We start from the raw sequence: 18,749 nt of genomic DNA on the forward strand, positions 1-18,749 counted from the left end.
ATGTCTCTCTTATTCTTTAATTTATTCAAAGCTCACAACATGATATTTAGCAAATAGTAGACATACAATTAATAATTATGCCACAACCAGCACCATCATCATGGAAGTATAGCATTCTTTCCATAGGTTTCTGTAAAATTGGATTTATCATGTGCTAAGATACATGTGATTTGCACCCACTTACTTAACTTATGCTTTTCTGTCATTTTATCTAGATAAGTATTGGCCTCGCAGAACTACTTTGCAAAATAATCCACACTTGGGACTTTCCTTGATTTTTTTTAAATGAAACTGGTTTCCAATCCAGAGCCTTTTTTAAAAGTCTGATATAAATTCCTTGACTCACTTTTATACCTTAGTTAATCTAAGCCAATGTGCACTAGCAAAATCTTGGCCCCTGAAGTCAGTATTACAGATGCATTTTCTGGGATACCACAAACAGTAAACACCACATCTTCTCTTTCTTCACTGTAACTCTATTTTCCCAATAATAACATCCACACATTCTTAATGAGAGCTTCGTGAGGTGATTAACTATATTGATTCATTTAAACATCACAAATACCTTTTTAAAAGGTTGTTATCATTATCTATATTGTTCATCTAAGGATACCAAGGTACAATGAGTTAAGTCGATTTTCCACAGTCACAAAACGTGACAACTAGCATTTAAAACCTAAGTACTATTTTTTAAATGACAAAAGATTTATTAGCAGATAACTAATTTTTCATTTATATACTGAAATATGTATAAATAAATCTAATTATATGATTTAGTGTAAAATAGAGTGGCCTGGAATTCAGAACACATGAATTAAGTTTAGAGGAGCGGGAATGAAGGGCAGGTGGAGGTTAGGAAAGGAAAAAAAGTGGAATGAATCTGACATAATTTCTTTTTTTTTTAATTTTTAATATTTATTTATTTTTCTTTTTTAGTTTTCAGCGGACACAACATCTTTGTTTGTATGTGGTGCTGAGGATTGAACCTGGGCCACACGCATGCCAGGTGAGTGCGCTACCGCTTGAGCCACATCCCCAGCCCGAATCTGACATAATTTCTTATGTACATATATGAATCCCATTATTGTATATACCCACAAGAATGGGTCCTAATTAGCATAATATGTATTATATGCTTGTATAATTATATCAAAATGGATTCTGTCATTTATAGATTTCAAATTTAAGGAATCAATTTTTAAAAAAATAAGGTACTCTTAATTAGTATATTGAATGGTCAAAAATGCCAATTCAGAGGTTAGTGTCAAAGCCTTCTTTATTCTCCAAGGATTCTTTTTCTGTCTAATGAGTGATCTGGCATATCATGATACTCAACAAATAGTTTCAGAATGAATGGATGAGCTCCTTTGTGATTTGGCATCTTGTAGGTGTCCAGCCTAAAGGAAGACCATTAGTGTGAGACGTGTCTGGCTGTACAATTCAACAAGAGGACAGAGAAGAATTTCAAGTGTTTCCTCAGTGGGGTTATATTGCTATCTATCCTAACTGGCTATCTAATGTTCGGTTCACAAAATCTGACTATTCCAATAATTTAAGAAAACGGCAAAGAAAGCACACAAACACACAGAAGTACCATTTCAAAATCTGTGACAGCTCTCTGAACTTAAGGGTCCTGGAAAGAGAGAGAGCTGCTGGAATTTTGTATTCTTATATAGAGGACACACAGGGGGAGGTTCCATAGAATATTCTATCCCAAAAAGGGCAAAGGGGTAGGATTACAAAGGAACAGGTGAGTGTAACTCAACCCCACTGGGTGACACCTACTCCTGAAGCCATGACTCATTATCCCAGCAGAGGTAAAGCCCAAGTTATTGCAGGGCGCAATAATTGTTCAGTATCTCTTGCTTAAGACTTAAGGGTATGTATTTCCAGAGCAGCTCCTGACAGTGTTACCAACTCCAGCTTGGACTAGTCTTGGTCTGGGAGTCAGACTGTGTTGTTCACCTCCTGCTTCTCCAGCTATGGGCTGTGTTATTCTGAGCAAGTCCTTCAATCCATTCTGTGGCCTCATGACTTTACCTGTAACAGGATTAATAGTTCTGCCTATCTCATAGGCCTACTGATATGAGCTACAGATTCTTTTTAAATAATAAGATAAATAATAAAATAACCTATTAAATTCATCTGACACATACACAAAGCCACCGGGAAAATGAGGGGGTGTTGATCAAAGGGTATGAAGTTTCAGTTACATAGAAGAATGGTTTCTAGAGATCTACTATACCATAGAGTGCCTCTATTTCCAGAACTATTCGGAGACTTCAAACTTTACCAAAGGGATAGACTTTTTTGTTTGTTTGGGTCTGAGACTCTAACCCAGGATCCTGCACCTAGCAAACGAGTGCTCTGCCACTGGTCTACACTAGAGCCTTAGAAAGGTATACATTGTGTAGTGTTTTTATCTTCAAAAGATAAAAATAAAGAGGATAGAGGGAAATGCAGAGGTGAATCATTATTTTCTAGCTACAAACAATGAATAAGGAGTCATTACTTGGGAATTACCCTTTTCAGGAGAAGAAGATTGTTGTTGAGCAAGCAGCAAATAAGCATGAATATCAGAACAAAGATTGGCATCATGGTTCTGTCACACTAAGGGTAGGCAGGTGCAGATTTTGCTCATACTTAAAAAAGTGTTTTTCCCTTTTCTTTCATGACACATGGAAGGCTAGTTCATCAAATATATGTGAGAAAATAAAGGCATTAAATTATCTCTTGTGTAATTATTTAATTCAGTTCATTGATCTGATTTGTACATATGTAATTTTGACATCAGTTAACAACATCTAAACACTTAATATTTCACCCAAATTTGCATAAGTCTTCAATACTATTCAATGCAAACTACAGTCGCTAGCTAATAGCTCCTATACTGTCTATATGTGTGTGTCAGTCACCCAAAGAACTGGTACATGACAAGTTTAGATGACAAACAGGTTTCAACTCATAGAAATTCAAAAATCAGAAATGGATATGAGACAACCTCCATCTTACCTAACTTAGTGCCAAGCACGTTGCTAGGGAAATTCTCCCTAAGGTTTTTCATCACTGTCCTCTATTCAATTCCAGTTCTAAATCGGTGTGGAGATTTTTGTTGGGTTGGGGAAGTAATTCTTGTGGTTTAAAAAAAAAAAAAAAAAACATTCCCTTCCAAAGAGTTTTACTCTGTAAGTAGCATAACATCTCATTCATTTATGTATTCACTCAACAATATGCACAGAAACCTACAGTATATCAAAGATGGTACTAGGACTCATGATTATGGGATTTAGTCATGAGTGATTTTGAGAAAAAAACACCAGAAGTGATATGGGAGAAATATGTTATTATATTAACATCCCCTCAGATTGTTTACTGAATAGATATTCCCTTTTTTTTCTTTTTAATTGCATTTACAAGTATTAATTGTACATAGTAAAGGAGCTCAGAATAGTATTTCAATAAATGCATAAAGTCTTCATTAAACAAATCCAGCTTCTCTTTTTCTAACCTCCCCTTCACAAACTTTAATAATCACTTTTCTACATTCAAGTCAAATTTTTTTTTATTCCACATATAAGAGAGAACAGGTAACACTTGTCTTCTGTATAGAATGCCTGCAGTGCGATGGAATGGGATGTAAAGTAAATGTTCTCTTGAATTGGCTGCAAAGCAAAGTCTGAGAACCACCAGGCTACATGTTTAAAGCAAATACTAGATGGGGGAAATAAGTCTTTACTTGGAGATTTATATTTTGCCAGTGAAAGACAGATAACAAAGAATACTTGTTGAAAATCCACTTTATTTTTTTTTCAACTTTTTTCCACATTCCACATATGAGAGAGAACATGTAGTCCTCAGTGCACTGAGCTGCATTCCCAGCCATTTTTATTTTTTATTTTGAGAAAGGGTCTCAGAAAATTTATGAGGTTGGTTTTGATCTTGCGACCCTCCTGCTTCAGCCTCTGAGTTGCTGGATTGCAGGCATGCATTACCATGCCCAGCTCTTTATTAGTCTTAACAGCCAAGTTCAATATCTCTTAAGATGAATTCTTCAGTAAATGTTGAACAAGTTAAACTTGACAAATTGCCAAGTAGCTTTTTCTGTAATTGACACAATATGAAATCAAAATATATTCTGTGATTTTTAACACAAAAGTTTGAGAATTAGCAATTTTGTAAACAAATTTCTGAGAATATAGAAAAGTTAAGTATAATAAATCTAAAACTCAAATAAATAAATTATTGTTGAACAGACATATTCAAAATCTTATGCAGGAGATGGGAAATATTTCACACATCAATTATTCAACACAGAATGATTATTTATGATTACATTCAACAGGAAATACCACTCAACATTTACAAATTAAACATCTATAAAAATACTTCCACAAATAATATATAAATAAAAGTTTGTGACAATAAAGGGTGAAAGAGTTATTAAATATAATTCAGACTATTTGATTTGACTTTATATTTAAACAAATATCATTTTATTTTTGAGAAATTATTTAATGAAAACTCTCAGGCTTTGGTACATACAAAAATGTTGTAAACAAATTTGACATGTATCATTTATTTTAAAGTCAATACATTTCATAAAATACTGTTTTACCACTTAATTTATCTCAGAAAGAAAAAGCTTTTTTTAACAAGTCTCTTATCTAGGGAAATTGCTTATATTTACTAAGCAGCAGCAAAACAAAATAAGTATGTGTTTATATAAATGATCCCAATATCTTTCAGTGTTACGAGAGTACTCGTTCTTGCTATCCACATACCTTATAATGTGATTCTATTGTGTGGTTGATTGAGATGCATTTTTTTAAAGCCTAAAAAAATACTGAACTCACTAACATGGTTTATAATTTCAGATACAGATTCTGAAATGTTAGAATATAAAAAGCATCTTGAAAATGAGATTGTAGATTCCTAATGTCAGCATATCTCTGAGCGTCATGGATTCATTTTGTCCTTGATGATTTTCTTCCATTTTGCTTCCATTTTTTTTCCCATACGAAAATAAGTTGGGTTGTGGCTCAGTAGTCAAGCACTTGCCTAGCATGTGTAAGACACTGGGTTCTATTCTCAGCACCGCATATAAATAAGCTAATAAAATAAAGCTCCATCAACATGTAAAAAAAGGAAAGAAGAAAGAAAGAAAGAAAGAAAGAAAGAAAGAAAGAAAGAAAGAAAGAAAGAAAGAAAGAAAGAAAGAAAGAAAAAAAGAAAGAAAAGAACAGATTGAGGTTATGGCTTAGTCGTAGAGTACTTGCACAGCATGGACAAGTTCCTGGGTTCATTCCTAGCACTACCCACCTTCCAACCCAATTTTAGCTGTTCCTATAAATAAAGAAAGAATGATATTCCAAGGTCACTTGGAGGATGCTCCAGAGAAGAAGAGATGGCAGAATAGCTCCTCCAGTGACTTTGCTGTTGCTTCCTTTCTGTAGTTGGGCAAACAGCTCAAAGTTCCAACTGTCTCTGTTTTACCACTTAATTTATCTCAGAAAGAAAAAGCTTTTTTTAACAAGTCTCTTATCTAGGGAAATTGCTTATATTTACTAAGCAATTTACTAAATTGCTTATATTAACTAAGCTTGACTCTGTGAGTCAAGCTGAGTCTGTTCGTGAGGATGTTCTGCCCTCTCCAGTTCCAACCTAGAACTCCACAGACTTTGCTTCAAAGTTGTGCCCTCAGATTGAGAACTGTATTGAGTTGCTGCACTTCCTGTTTCTGCTTTATTTGAGCTATTTCCCTTATATCCTCAGAAACTTTTTTTGTCTTTCACTCATATGAACTTTATTTATTTGTTTTCCTTCAGGTTAAGGCTCTATCCTTTTGGAAGAGCTCATTTGCTGTATATTTCTGAGATTCTCCAATGCTTAACCATGACAGTACTGCTTGATCCTCTCATTTCTGTAAACAATTGAGCCTGAAAGTATCATTCCCAGTCCCCAACCAATCTCAAAACCATCCACTCAGCTTTTGGCTTGGGATTTAGGTCTCCCCAACTGGGGACAGTGTTCTTAGGGTTTTCCTATTTCATAGTTATGTTGAAGGTCTCATATGTAGGTTTTTATTTTGTTTTGTTTTGTTTTCTGGTTTCTCAGTTCAGCAAACAAGAGGATCTACTGTAAATTCAAGTTTTTACTGCTCTTACGTTTGATCAGGTAATTTTATCATGTTACTTGGTGGATATGATCTGATTTTTTAGGAAAGTTATCTGACTTCTCCCACCCCAGCCCCTGATTCTGGGAACTGAATTCAGGGCATCCTACAAGTTATCCTGCCGCAGTCTGGCTGCAGCAAAATAACTGTCCTACAATAAACGGCTCCCACTCCTGCTGTATCAATCTACACAAGTTGCTCGTCACCCCAAGTGCTGTACAACTAAGCCACATCCCTAGGCTTTCGTGTTCTTAAGAGCAAAAATACAGTTAAAGAGATGTCAATTTACAAAGGCACCAAAAATGTACACTGGAGAAAAGATAGCCTCTTCAACAAATGGTGCTAGGAAAACTTGAAATCCACATGTAACAAAATGAAATTAAACTTCTATCTCTCACCATACACAAAACTCAATTCAAAGTGGATCAAGAACCTAGGAATTAAACCATAGACCTTGCACTTAATGAAAGAAAAAGTAGGCCCAAATCTCCATCATGTGGGATTAGGCCCCAGTATTCTTAATAAAACTCCTACAGTGCAAGAATTAAAATTAAAAATCAATAAATGGGATGGATTCAAACTAAAAAGCTTCATCTCAGCAAAAGAAACAATCAGTGAGGTGAATAGAGAGCCTACAGAATGGGAGAAAATCTTTACCACAAGCATATCAGCTAGAGCACTAATCTTCAGAATATATAAAGCATTCAAAAAGCTTGACACCAAAAAAACAAATAACCCAATCAAAAAATGGGCCAAGGACCTGAACAGACACTTCTCAAAAGATGATATACAATCAATCAACAAACATATGAAAAAATGTTCAACATCTCTAACAATTAGAGAAATGCAAATCAAAATTACTCTAAGATTTCATCTCACTACAGTCAGAATGGCAGCTATCAAGAATGCAACAATAAGTGTTGGCGAGGATGTGGGGGAAAAGGCACACTCATACATTGCTAGTGGGATTGTAAATTGGTGCAGCCAACATAGAAAGCAGTATGGAGATTCCTTAGAAAACTTGGAATGAAACCACCATTTGACCCAGCTATCCCACTCCTTGGTTTATACTCAAAGGACTTAAAAACAGCATACCACAGGGACACAGCCATATCAATGTTTATAGCAGCACAATTCACAATAGCAAAATTGTGGAACCAACACAGATGCCCTTCAGTAGATGAATGAATAGGGAAACTTTGGTATATATATATATATATATATATATATATATATATATATATACACACACACACACACACATACATACATACAATGGAACATTACTAGCATTAAAAGAGAATAAAATCATGGCATTTTCAGGTAAATGGCCATTCATGGAGAATATAGAGCTAAATGAAGCAAGCCAATGCCAAAAAAAACAAAGGCCGAATGTTTTCTTTGATATGAGGATGCTGACTCATAATGGCGATGGGGTAGGGAGCTTGGAAGGAATGAAGGAACTTTAAGATAGGGCAAAAGGGAGGGAGGGGGAGGGAGGGGGTAAGGGGGTAGGAATGATGGTGGGATGAGTTAGACATCATTACCCTAAGTACATGTATGAAGACACGAATGGTGTGAAAATACTTTGTGCACAATCAATGAATTGAAAAATTGTGCTCTCTATGTGTAATATGAAATGAATTGCATTCTGCCATCATGTATAACAAATTAGAATAAATAATTCAGTTAAAAGAGAGAGAGAGAGATGTTGATTTAAAGATTGGATTTTTGCCTAAACTCTGCTTTTTCAAATTGTCCCTCAGAGTTGAGTTTTGCCATGGTCTGTCTACTGCCCGGTGAACACCCCACCACAGCACTAGCTCACGTCTTCCAAGGGTCCACATGCCTGTGTGGTGTGGGCTGCTTCATTAGCATGGATTTCAGACAATTCTTCCCTTTCCACAGCTGCTCTTTGTGAATTTCCTGACATCCTTCAACTTCTCCCCTCTCTGTCCCAGGATGTGCTGAAATCTCTGGGCTGGGTTGCTCAACCTAGGAAGGAAGCCCATGTTCCAGAAGACTGTGAAGCCAAGCTGCACTGCTACTAGGGACTTGTCCTCCACTGATCACCAACATCTATTGCTTTCCGTTTAGTGTGCCAGGTAGCTCCTCAGGGAAAGCTGAATTGTCTCTCTGCTCATGCGAGGATGAGAGCATATGCCTTTATCCTAAGATATTTCTCATTGTTTAAAACTTCTAAATATCAGGTTTCATGTGGCCTATATTACATGGTAATTGTGACAAGAATGTGTGCTGCATTTTAATGGATATATGAGTACTCATATTTCAAAATCGTAAGCTTGGTTTTTAAAAAGTCATTTATATCTATAATTTTAAGTTTAAAGATATTCAAAACTATTATTCTCTTAACAATTTGTGGGTGAAACATATGATCTCAAATCACATAGTCCCCAATTATAACATGGTATATATGCATACATTATTTTTTTAGATTTAATTGAAAGCATAGGGTTACTAAGATATTAAAACTAAGGATCTAATTCAAAACCCTCTTCCTGTTGAATCTCAAGAAAAAGTATTTGTGGCAACTTAGGATACTTTTTCCATCCTAGGGCAGCCTGATATTATAGACTGTATTTAAACTACAACCGGTAACAACAGCCAGGAACAAAATTGTCATTCCATGTTTAGAAGGAGATAGAAAAACTCCAAAGAATTGGCCTGATGAACTCAAACAGTAGCAATAGCAAGAATCTCTAACATGCGTGATTTTCCAGAACCTTTCCCCCTAATCAGAGCTTGGGTACAAAAAACATCTTGTGTAGTCTCTTACGAATCTCCTTAGTCTTGATGGAATAGATAATTGGGTTGAGCATTGGAGGCACAAAGAGATAGACCAAGGACATGAACTTGTGCACATACTCAGGGGCATGCTTCCCAAATCGATGGACCATTGATACACTAACCATGGGCACATAGAAGATGAGCACAGCACAGATGTGTGATACACATGTGTTAAGTGTCTTGAGCCTCTCTTCCTTGGAGGCAATGGCCAGCACAGAGTGCAAAATGAGCACATAGGAGAGGAGGATGAGCACTGAATCTACACCAAAGGCAGAGATGACAATGAACAGCCCATACATGCTGTTGATGGTGGTATCTCCACAGGGCAGGCGGATCATGTCAGGGTGCAAACAGTACGAATGGATCAGAACATTGACCTTACAGAAGGGCAGCCTCTTCAGGAGGAAAGGAAGTGGAAAGACCATGCAAAAGCTGCGGATGATGATGGATATGCCTATGTAGGCTACACGGGCATCAGTGAGCACTGAGGAATAGCGCAAGGGGTTACAGATGGCCACATAGCGGTCAAAACTCATGGCCAACAGGATCCCAGATTCTGTCCAGGAGAAAAAATGGATGAAGAACATTTGGGCCAGGCAGGCATCAAAAGCAGTCTCTGGAGCATGAAAACACATAGAAGCCAGGACAGTGGGCAGAGTAGAAAAGGATACCCCCAAGTCAGTGACAGACAGAAGGGACAGGAAGTAGTACATTGGCTGGTGCAAGCTCTGCTCCTCCTTGATGATGAAGAGAATCAGGGTGTTGCCTAGGATGGAGACAGCATAAAGCAGCAGGAGGAGGGCGGCCAGCCAGTGCTCCAGGCTTTCCAACTCTGGGAAGCCCATGAGTGTGAAGCTGGTGGTACTTGAGAGGTTAGTCCCCAAACTTCTCATCGTAGTCTCTGAATGCCTTTGAGGGAAATACAACCATAGTGAATTGAGGACACATGGAGGAAAAAGTAACGATTAGAATCAGCTAGTGTCTTGGGAAAATGAGGGACAGTGACTTGTAGCTTCCAATACCATAGACCATGGGGATGCCAGAAAGAAGGAGATTACATTTCAGACCCTCCACTGTCTGCAGGATCCCTATATCTGTCATGGGCTCCAGCTTGTCCTCCAAAGAAATCCTTAGTCTCTTTTTTCTATATTCTCCTCTTTTCTCCCTGCATTTGCCAGAGGATCTATTGTTTCCCTACTTATGAAGAATGACTTTTTCTTTGTACTTATTCCTAGCTATCAGCTTCTTCAGTAAATGAGGCACAATGCCTCAATAATCTGCAGCTAATGATTCGTGTTCTTTCTTCCGTCTTCTCAGCTGCTTCTCCTCTCCTGCCTGCACACCACCATTACTCCAGGACCTCATCTTCTCTTCATTGCTTGCATCTCTTATTCATCCACCAAGTATCCATCACCCCACACTCCTCCACTGCTGATTGCTCTTGGTGTTTTCTGCCCTATATGTTCCCAAGTTTGTTCTCACTTTAAGACAGATTCTCAAACTGCAATGTGTGCTAGATGCACTTGAGGAACTTTCAAAAACCCCTTTCCTCAGACCATACCTATACCAATTAAATGTGAAACTCTGTAGAGAGAACTGAGGAATCAGGGTTCGGTCGTTATTGCTGCTCTCATTCATTATTTATCTCTCAAGCTATTCCAATAGGTAGGCTAAGTTGAGAGTCTGGATAGATCACTCCATTCAACATTCAGATATACCCCTATTCTCTACCAACTTCTTCCTTACTGAAGACCAATTTCAAGAGCTACAATCATAGGAAACAAAAAGTAATAATGAACTTATTACCCTCTCACATCCTTCTAATAATCACCCATTTTATCTAGGCTCTTTCACAAGTAATATTCTCATTTATTTTCTATTCATAGTGTCCACATTATTATTCCTCTGTACATTAATGATCCTAAATTTATATATTTAATCCAGGCATCTCTTCTAGTTATTCATTCATGCATCAGTTCTCAATTGTAAGATTTCACTAGTGTCTCAAACATAAAATAGGACATTTAACTTATTCTTGTCATACTTGATCCTCTTCAATATTTATCATCTCATTAAATTCCTTCCCCCATCTATTTATAGGCTTTATGTAAGAAAACTCATAAGACACCCTTGACCTCCGTCACTTCTCCTATTTAGAGCTCTAGTTAATCTATGATCACTTCTCTAATATATAACTCACTTCTTTAAACCAGGATATTCACACAGCCTTCTTTAATGACTACCTGGTTTCAGGCCAACCTTTCTCTGATCTATTCTACACAAAGCAGGCAAATTATTTGTTTGCAAATAATAAGTTAGGGCTGTTTACAAATAATAAGATAGTTTGAATCTCCTACCCATGGATTCTCACTGATTCCCAGATTAGGGATCTTTCCATTCACCATGCTGCAACTCAAATAGATTTCAGTGGTAGAGCACCTGCTTTGCATGTGCAAGGCACTGGGTTCGATCCTCAGCAGCACATAAAAATAAATAAAAGTACTGTGTCCATCCACAACTAAAAAAATATTTAAAATAATAATAATAATAATAATAATAATAATAATACCATTTGATTCAAATGTATGAATTGTCAAGATCATTGTACTGTCATGTGTAGCTAATAATAATAATAATAATAATAATAATAATAAGTTAAATGATTTTACAGCCCTGTTGAAAACCTTCCAATGGTTTCTTTTACCTTTGGAAATAAAAATTCAAATAAGAATCCAAATCTGCACCATTTCAGACAGCAGGAGCAACAGATCCAGGAACTTATTAGCTTCCATTTACTCTAATCATTCATTGCTTCTCATGCTTGTAAGGCCCTCTTACATGCACTGACATATATTTTTAATTCATTGCTTTTATCACACTTTAAAATTAGATTGAAACATATTTGGTTGTTTGAATAGTATCTTTCACTCTTAATAAGTTCAAAACTCCCATGATTGTTTGTTTCTTCTCATTTTATCCTCAATGCTTGGGCAAGGATACTGGCATTTAGTACGCTGGACTAGGATTCTGAGATAACTAATTCTACTTTTAATTTTTAAATATGTGTACTAAATAAACTTTTTAAGAAGAAGACATTATTACCCATGTTTCTATTGTAATAGGATTCAGATAAGTAAACATCTGATAATAAAGTTTTATCTCACTTTTGCCACATATCAGCTGCTGTGAATTTAATTAACTTCCTCATAGCTCATTTTCACATTTATAAAATAGAAAAAGTACAGAATAAAACATTTAAAGTGCATATTTAGATTCCTCTTGCAACATATGAGAAAAAAATGAATAAATGGAAACAGAGAAAGGAAGAAGGAAGATGAACTTTTAGGATCTAAGATTCAGGTGTCATCCTCAAATTATCTTTCTTCTTTTCAGTTTTCCCATCAAGGTCTCTCTTCTTTTGAATCAGTTTTTTATCTGCTATTTAATTGAAGCATGAGTTAATCATACTGACACATTCACACCTAGCAAAACCTCAGATGCCCTTCTAAGCCAGATCTATGCATCCCAGAACTACAGCTTCAAAATAAGGCTGGCATAGTGCTGTTTCAGGAACCAATGGCTAGATGGGGAGTATGAGTACAGAGATAGAAATTATATGCAGAAAAAAAACTCTAAAATCACAGCCTCTTCTTCAAATCTTTGTACTCCAGTTGTTTTCAGAATCCAGAGCAATGAATGTGGCTTCTGAGGATCTCTATGAGAAAAGAGCTGAAGTTTCCTCTTACCTCCTCAGAGTAACTGATGAATCTGGGAGAGAGGTAGCTGTGGTGCTCAACAGGGGGAACACCAAAGACTCCACATACTGTGTAAGCAGCTCTGCACAGAGCCCTACTGCCAGCCTCATCAGCTCCCTGCTCTGAGCTCTATAAAGCCACCTCTTAAGGTCCCCTGGGTCTGATAAATCCAGGGTAAAAAGAGATGGCTGGGGCTCTAGGGAGCATGAAAAAAATATTGAGTGGATGATACCTCTATGCCCTGTTATTTCTCCCCCTTAGGTGTTTCAAAGAAATTAAGAGTCAAAACTGGTTTATCCTAAAATGACAATATTATTCAACCCTTCATCTTCAAGGGCTGAGGCCCAGACATTATTTATTCAATAAATCAACAACTGAGCTAGTTTGAATCTCCTACCCATGGATTCTCACTGATTCCCAGATTATGGATCTTTTCATTCACCATGCCACAACTCAAATAGATTTCAAGAAATAAAATCACTTAACCATACAAAATCTCACCATCTCGAGTCAGCAGATGGGGTGGTCATGATGCTTTGCCTGGAATGCACTAGTTTTAGCACTGAACATCTTACACCAGGGGAAAATCCTCAGAATAGGTACACTGCAACAATTTGTCACCTTATAGTCTGACCTACATCCAAAGCCACTTTTCTATGTGAACATAAGTAAGAAAAGTGCTAGATTTTTTAAAAGGGTAGACAAGAATTGCAAGCATTTTCTCAATGATGTTAGTTACCAACTCCACCTCAGACTAGTCCTGGCCTTGGGAATCAGACTGTGTTAGTTCATCTTCTCCTTCCCCACCTATGAACTGTGTTTTCCTGAGCAAGTCCTTCAATCTGTTCTGTGGCCTCACAAATTTACTTATAAAACAAGAATAATAGTTCTGCCTACATCATGGGCTTGCTCATACAAGTTACACATTCTTAAATAACCTTTTAACTTTACCTGACACACACAAAAAAAAGGCATCAATAAAGTGAGGATGTGTTGATCAAAGGTTATGAAGTTTTAGTTAAGTAAGGAAATAATTCCTAGAGATCTACTTACCAGAAAGTGCCTATAGCTAACAGAATTATTTGAAGACTTCAAAATTTTCTAAGGGGATATATCTGGGTTTTGTTGGGGTTTTTTGTGGTAGTTTTTTGCTTGTTTATTTGTTTTGGTCAGGTCTGGGAATCGAACCCAGGACCTTGCACATGCCAAGCAAGTACTTTGCCACTGATCTACACCAGAGCCCCTAAGAGGGTAAACCTAATGAGGCAGTCATCATAAAAAAAAAAAGGATAGGAGGAAGCTTCTAGACACAGATATGTTTACAGTATAGATTGTGATGTTTTCATGGTTGTATAATTGTTTTCAAACTCATTAAGTTTTATAGATTAAGCATGTTTAGCTTTGTGTATGTCGATTACACCTCAATAAAGTGGTTAAAAACAGTATAATTATTTGTATGAAGATCCTGTTAAAGTTGTAAAATTAGCCTAGAAATTTCAAATCACTTGTCTAGTTAGCCCAGATTAATGAAGAGATCATATGAGATTAGTAATACTGACATGCCATAGATAAAATATTCTGTTACTTTGTTTCAAACAAATTATATGATTTTATCCTTTGATTACAGGGGAAACATTTCACAAGCACTGCCTTTAGGTGAAGTGGGCTGTGAGCACTGAAATGTGATGTGTTTCCAATGTGAACTCAGCCCCTGAGGTCCAGGGGAGGAGGCTCTTGGAGCTCCCATGGGTACTGGCTGGTCCCTCCACAGCCCATGGACACACCTGAAAGAGAATCACTCAACTAGGAACAGGAGGTGCTTGGCCCTTGAGAAGAGTAGAGAGGCACCAGGAGGGCCCACAGATCCTCCTGTGATACTTAACTCCTTAGAGTTCCTAGATCATTCTTAGTTGCCTGCATTTCTCAGTCTCAGACCCTTTAGCTTTCTCCCCCATTCCCCTCCTTCTGTCTCATTTTACCTTAAACAAAATGTGAATATATTATACAAAAATAGAAAACAGAGTCAAGTAGGAAAATACATCTCTCAACATCTCACTACCAAAGAACTTTTAGTGACATTTCTGTTAATTTTCCAAATAAATGTTTAATAATATCAAATACATTAGTGTTTTTACAAAAAAAAAAAAATGTCTGCATCTACAAATGCTATGCAATCATGGTGATGCCTACATCAATGCAAAGACAGAATGCATCCAACTCATCGTAGAGTGGCTAGGCATTAGGGTTCAATTGCATATACAACAGAAGCTGAAACAGCTCAATTCTCTCACAAGTTCTATAACTTTGGTCAAAGATACCATTGAAAAATCACCAAAACAGACTCCTAATTGGTACCTGTACCATGTGCTACAGCACTCAGACTCTGTGTTAGCAGAATGATTTTTTTTTATTGGTTGTTCACAACATTACAAAGCTCTTGACATATCATATTTCATACATTAGAATCAAGTGAGTTATGAACTGCCATTTTTACCCCAAATACAGATTGCAGAATCACATCGGTTACACATCACATTTTTACATACTGCAATATTAGTGACTGTTGTATTCTGCTACCTTTCCTATCCTCTACTATCCCCCCTCCCCTCCCCTCCCATCTTCTCTCTCTACCCCATCTACTGTAATTCATTTCCCTCCATGTTTGTTATCCCATTCCACTCATAACCTCTTATATGTAATTTTGTATAACAATGAGGGTCTCCTTCCATTTCCATGTGATTTCCCTTTTTTTCTCCCTTTCCCTCCCACCTCATGTCTCTGTTTAATGTTAATCTTTTCTTCCTGCTCTTCCTCCCTGTTCTGTTCTTAGTTGTTCCAGGATCTTCTCGCTTTCAGTGTCTGTGATGAAAAACCCGTTGTTAACCTTATTGGTTTACCCCTAAATATAATCTGCCTCTTTTCTCTTGTAGCTTTTAATATTTTCTCTTTGTTCTGTATATTGGATATCTTCATAACAATGTGTCTTGGCGTTGGTCTACTGTGATTTTGTGTGCTCGGTGTCCTGTATGCATCTACAATTTGTATATCTGTTTCCTTTTTTATTTCTGGAAAGTTTTCTGTAATTATTTCATTCAGCAAGTTACTCATTCCCTTGGTTTGAATCTCTGTACCTTCTTCTATCCCGATGACTCGTAAGTTTGGTTTTTTTATGTTATCCCATAACTCTTGGATGTTTTTCTCATGATTTTTTACCAGCCTATCTGAGTTGGCTAGACTCTTTTCAAGATGATATATTTTGTCTTCATTATCTGACGTTCTGGCTTCTACTTGCTCCACTCTGTTAGTGATACTCTCGATTGAGTTTTTAATTTGGTTTATCGTTTCCTTCATTTCTAGAATTATTGTTTGATTTTTTTTCATAATCTCTATATCCTGATAAACATGCTTAACTTCTTCTTTTATCTGTTTATGTAATTCATTTTCAATGTGATCTTTAAGGTTCCTTTCCATCTGTCTAAGGTGTTCCTTGAGTTCTTTATATGACCATTTTTCTGATTACTCCAGGTCCTCCTGAATATTTAGGCTGTCCTTCATTGTTTGTACTCCTTTTCTTCCTTGCTTTTTTATGCTCATGATACTTCTTGTTCTGTTTGACTGCTGAGTTACTGTTTACTCTTATAAATTTATTTGATGCTTGGGAGGAGAGGTATTAGAAGGGAAGGGAAGAAGTCACTAAAGAGAGTGAGTGTAGGCAGGTAGAATTCAAGAAAGGGGGAACAAGAAAATTGAAAAGAAATGAAAAGACAAACGAAAAAAGTGAAAAGAAAGAAAAAACGAAAAAATAAAAATTTAAAACCAAAAAAAAAAATTATAATGATAATTAACAAATGGAAATTAAAGTTTAAAAAATAATAGTAATAATAATAGAATAAAAAGAATTTAAAAAATTGAAACCATTAATAAGAAAGTTGAAGAACAACAACAACATCAACAACAAAAAGTGAAAATAAAATTTTAAAAAATACCAATAATAATCATTAAAATAATAATAATAATAATAATAATAATAATAATAATAATAACAACAACAACAACAATAAATGCAGTCATAGAGCTCAATTAACTTCTCTTCCAGTAGGTGGGAACTGGGCCAGGCTTCTCTTCTTGATGGGTGAGAACCAATCACTGTGCCTCAGCTCTTCTTCCCAGACTGTGCGGGTCTCCAATCCTGAGTGCCTAGGGCCTTCTCTTGTGGTTCCTCAAGCCCGGCCCCGCTCACCTGTGACGCTCACCACAATACTGGCTACACACCGGGTCTGCTGCTCCTGGGAGCCCTGTTTCCATGGATGCCTGGGCACACCCTTTCTGTTTGCCTCCCTCAGACCCTAAGTTTGTAGGGCTTGGGGCTGACGACCCCCAGCGAATTTGTTTGCCCTCAGGTAGCAACTCCCCTGGTAGCTGGTGCAAGGGACCTCTGTTGTCATCAGAGGGATACCCTGGGTCTGACTATCGTGCTCAGTTGGCTTTTACCTCTGTGAGTTCAGGTGGGCCGACTAGTTATTTCAGCGGGATCATTAGTGCTGAGTCATGAGAAGCAGGCGAACCAGAACTAGAATGCAGCCCAATCCGGGCTCGGTGTGTTCTGAGAGGGGCAGACTGTTCGCCCGGGGTCCCCTTCAGCTCAACAGTGCCTAGTGGTCCTGAGCGAACAGTATTTTGACAGTTTACTTCTCCCTATGCTCGCGCAGCTGAAGGGGTTAGAGACTTGATCTCTCCACGTCCGCCGCCATGTTGGATCACTTAGATTTTAAATTGTCACTCATCTTATCAGCTGTTCCATTTAACTCGGCAGCTCACTTGCACGGTGAAGAGTCTGCTCTATAGTGCTCCGCGGGAAGCGGCGGCGGGGGCGGTGGCGGCAGCGTTGCGGCGGCCCAGCTGTGGCCTTCGGGACCCCCGGGGGGGGTGCAGGCTGGGGGAGGGGAGGCAGCGCCTCGGGGCCCGCGCAGGCCGGGTACTGGACACGCGGGAGAGTGGGCGGGGTGGGGGAAAGAAATTGAGATCTAGATTTAGGGACTGAGCGTGGGAGGAGAGACGGCGGGGGAGAAGCAAAGCGGAAAGGCGGAGAGGAGAAGGAGAAGGGGCCGAGGGAGCTGGGCAGCTCGGGGGCTGCAGCCTTACTGCTCGCTCTGAAGTCGTGATGGACTCACTCCACCTTGGCTGGAGTCGTGGCGGATTCACTCCACCTAGGCCCCTTTCTTGACACGGTGCTGAGTCTTTGTCGACAGATCTCCTTTGATGATCTTTACTTCATCTTTTAAGACGCGGCAACATACGCTGCGGGTGCGGCGGTGCGGAGCACGGAGCTACTTACTCACTTCCCGCTGCCATCTTCCATTATTTGCCAGCAGAATGATTTTTAACAATGTAAATCTTCCTGATGAAATTTCAAAACTGACATTGTTTTTTCTTCAATATCTGAACAATGGCTGAAACATGCATAGTGTTTCAGGAATTAGTTTTAACACATCTATTTCTTCTGTCCTGTTAACTTTTGGGCTGACACATCTACTGTCTTCCTCAAGGCTTAGAAGGAGGAGTGCATGTTCTACAGCCTGAGGTGTGTCCCTGCATGGAGACCAAGTTGTGAACATGTTCATTGTCCATTCACATGTGATTGCTGATAGAAAATTTCTGTCATCTGAAAAAGCAAATTCAGTTTTATATTCTTGAATATTGTCGGGTGCGTCTCCTCTCCTAGGCAAGAAGGAAAGGGATGATTGCTATTCCTAATTCTGACCAAGAACAAGCTGCTGTAATTATTCATTAAATCACAGCATACCTGCCCAGAGCACGTGCTATGCATCTTTATGTCAGTAATGTGTGATCTGAGATCAGAGTATTTTGGTAGTGTTCAGAAGTTCTGAAATCAAATGCATTGTTAGGCTCTGCTAATAGGAAGCATTAGAGGTAGTTCAGGATTTACTTTTCCTCTTGGGTTTCTGTTGTTGTCATTGTTACTCCTGCAACAATTTTATTCTGGGCATCAGCAG

The 18,749-nt window shown here is 37.9% G+C and overlaps 1 protein-coding gene across 1 annotated transcript; it reads right to left on the reverse strand.

Annotated features, from left to right (window-relative positions):
* Positions 1–8,928: 8,928 nt before the first annotated feature.
* On the reverse strand, positions 8,929–9,873 carry LOC308642090 (olfactory receptor 51I2-like; the record flags this gene model as incomplete). The annotated part of the gene is made up of 1 exon (XM_081280689.1): positions 8,929–9,873. The coding sequence occupies one exon, from the start codon at positions 9,871–9,873 to the stop codon at positions 8,929–8,931; it is 945 nt and encodes a 314-aa protein (XP_081136815.1).
* Between the last annotated feature and the right edge of the window lie 8,876 nt (positions 9,874–18,749).

Source organism: Spermophilus citellus, assembly GCF_964194105.1.
Source record: "Spermophilus citellus genome assembly, chromosome: 2".
Lineage (NCBI taxonomy): Eukaryota > Metazoa > Chordata > Mammalia > Rodentia > Sciuridae > Spermophilus > Spermophilus citellus.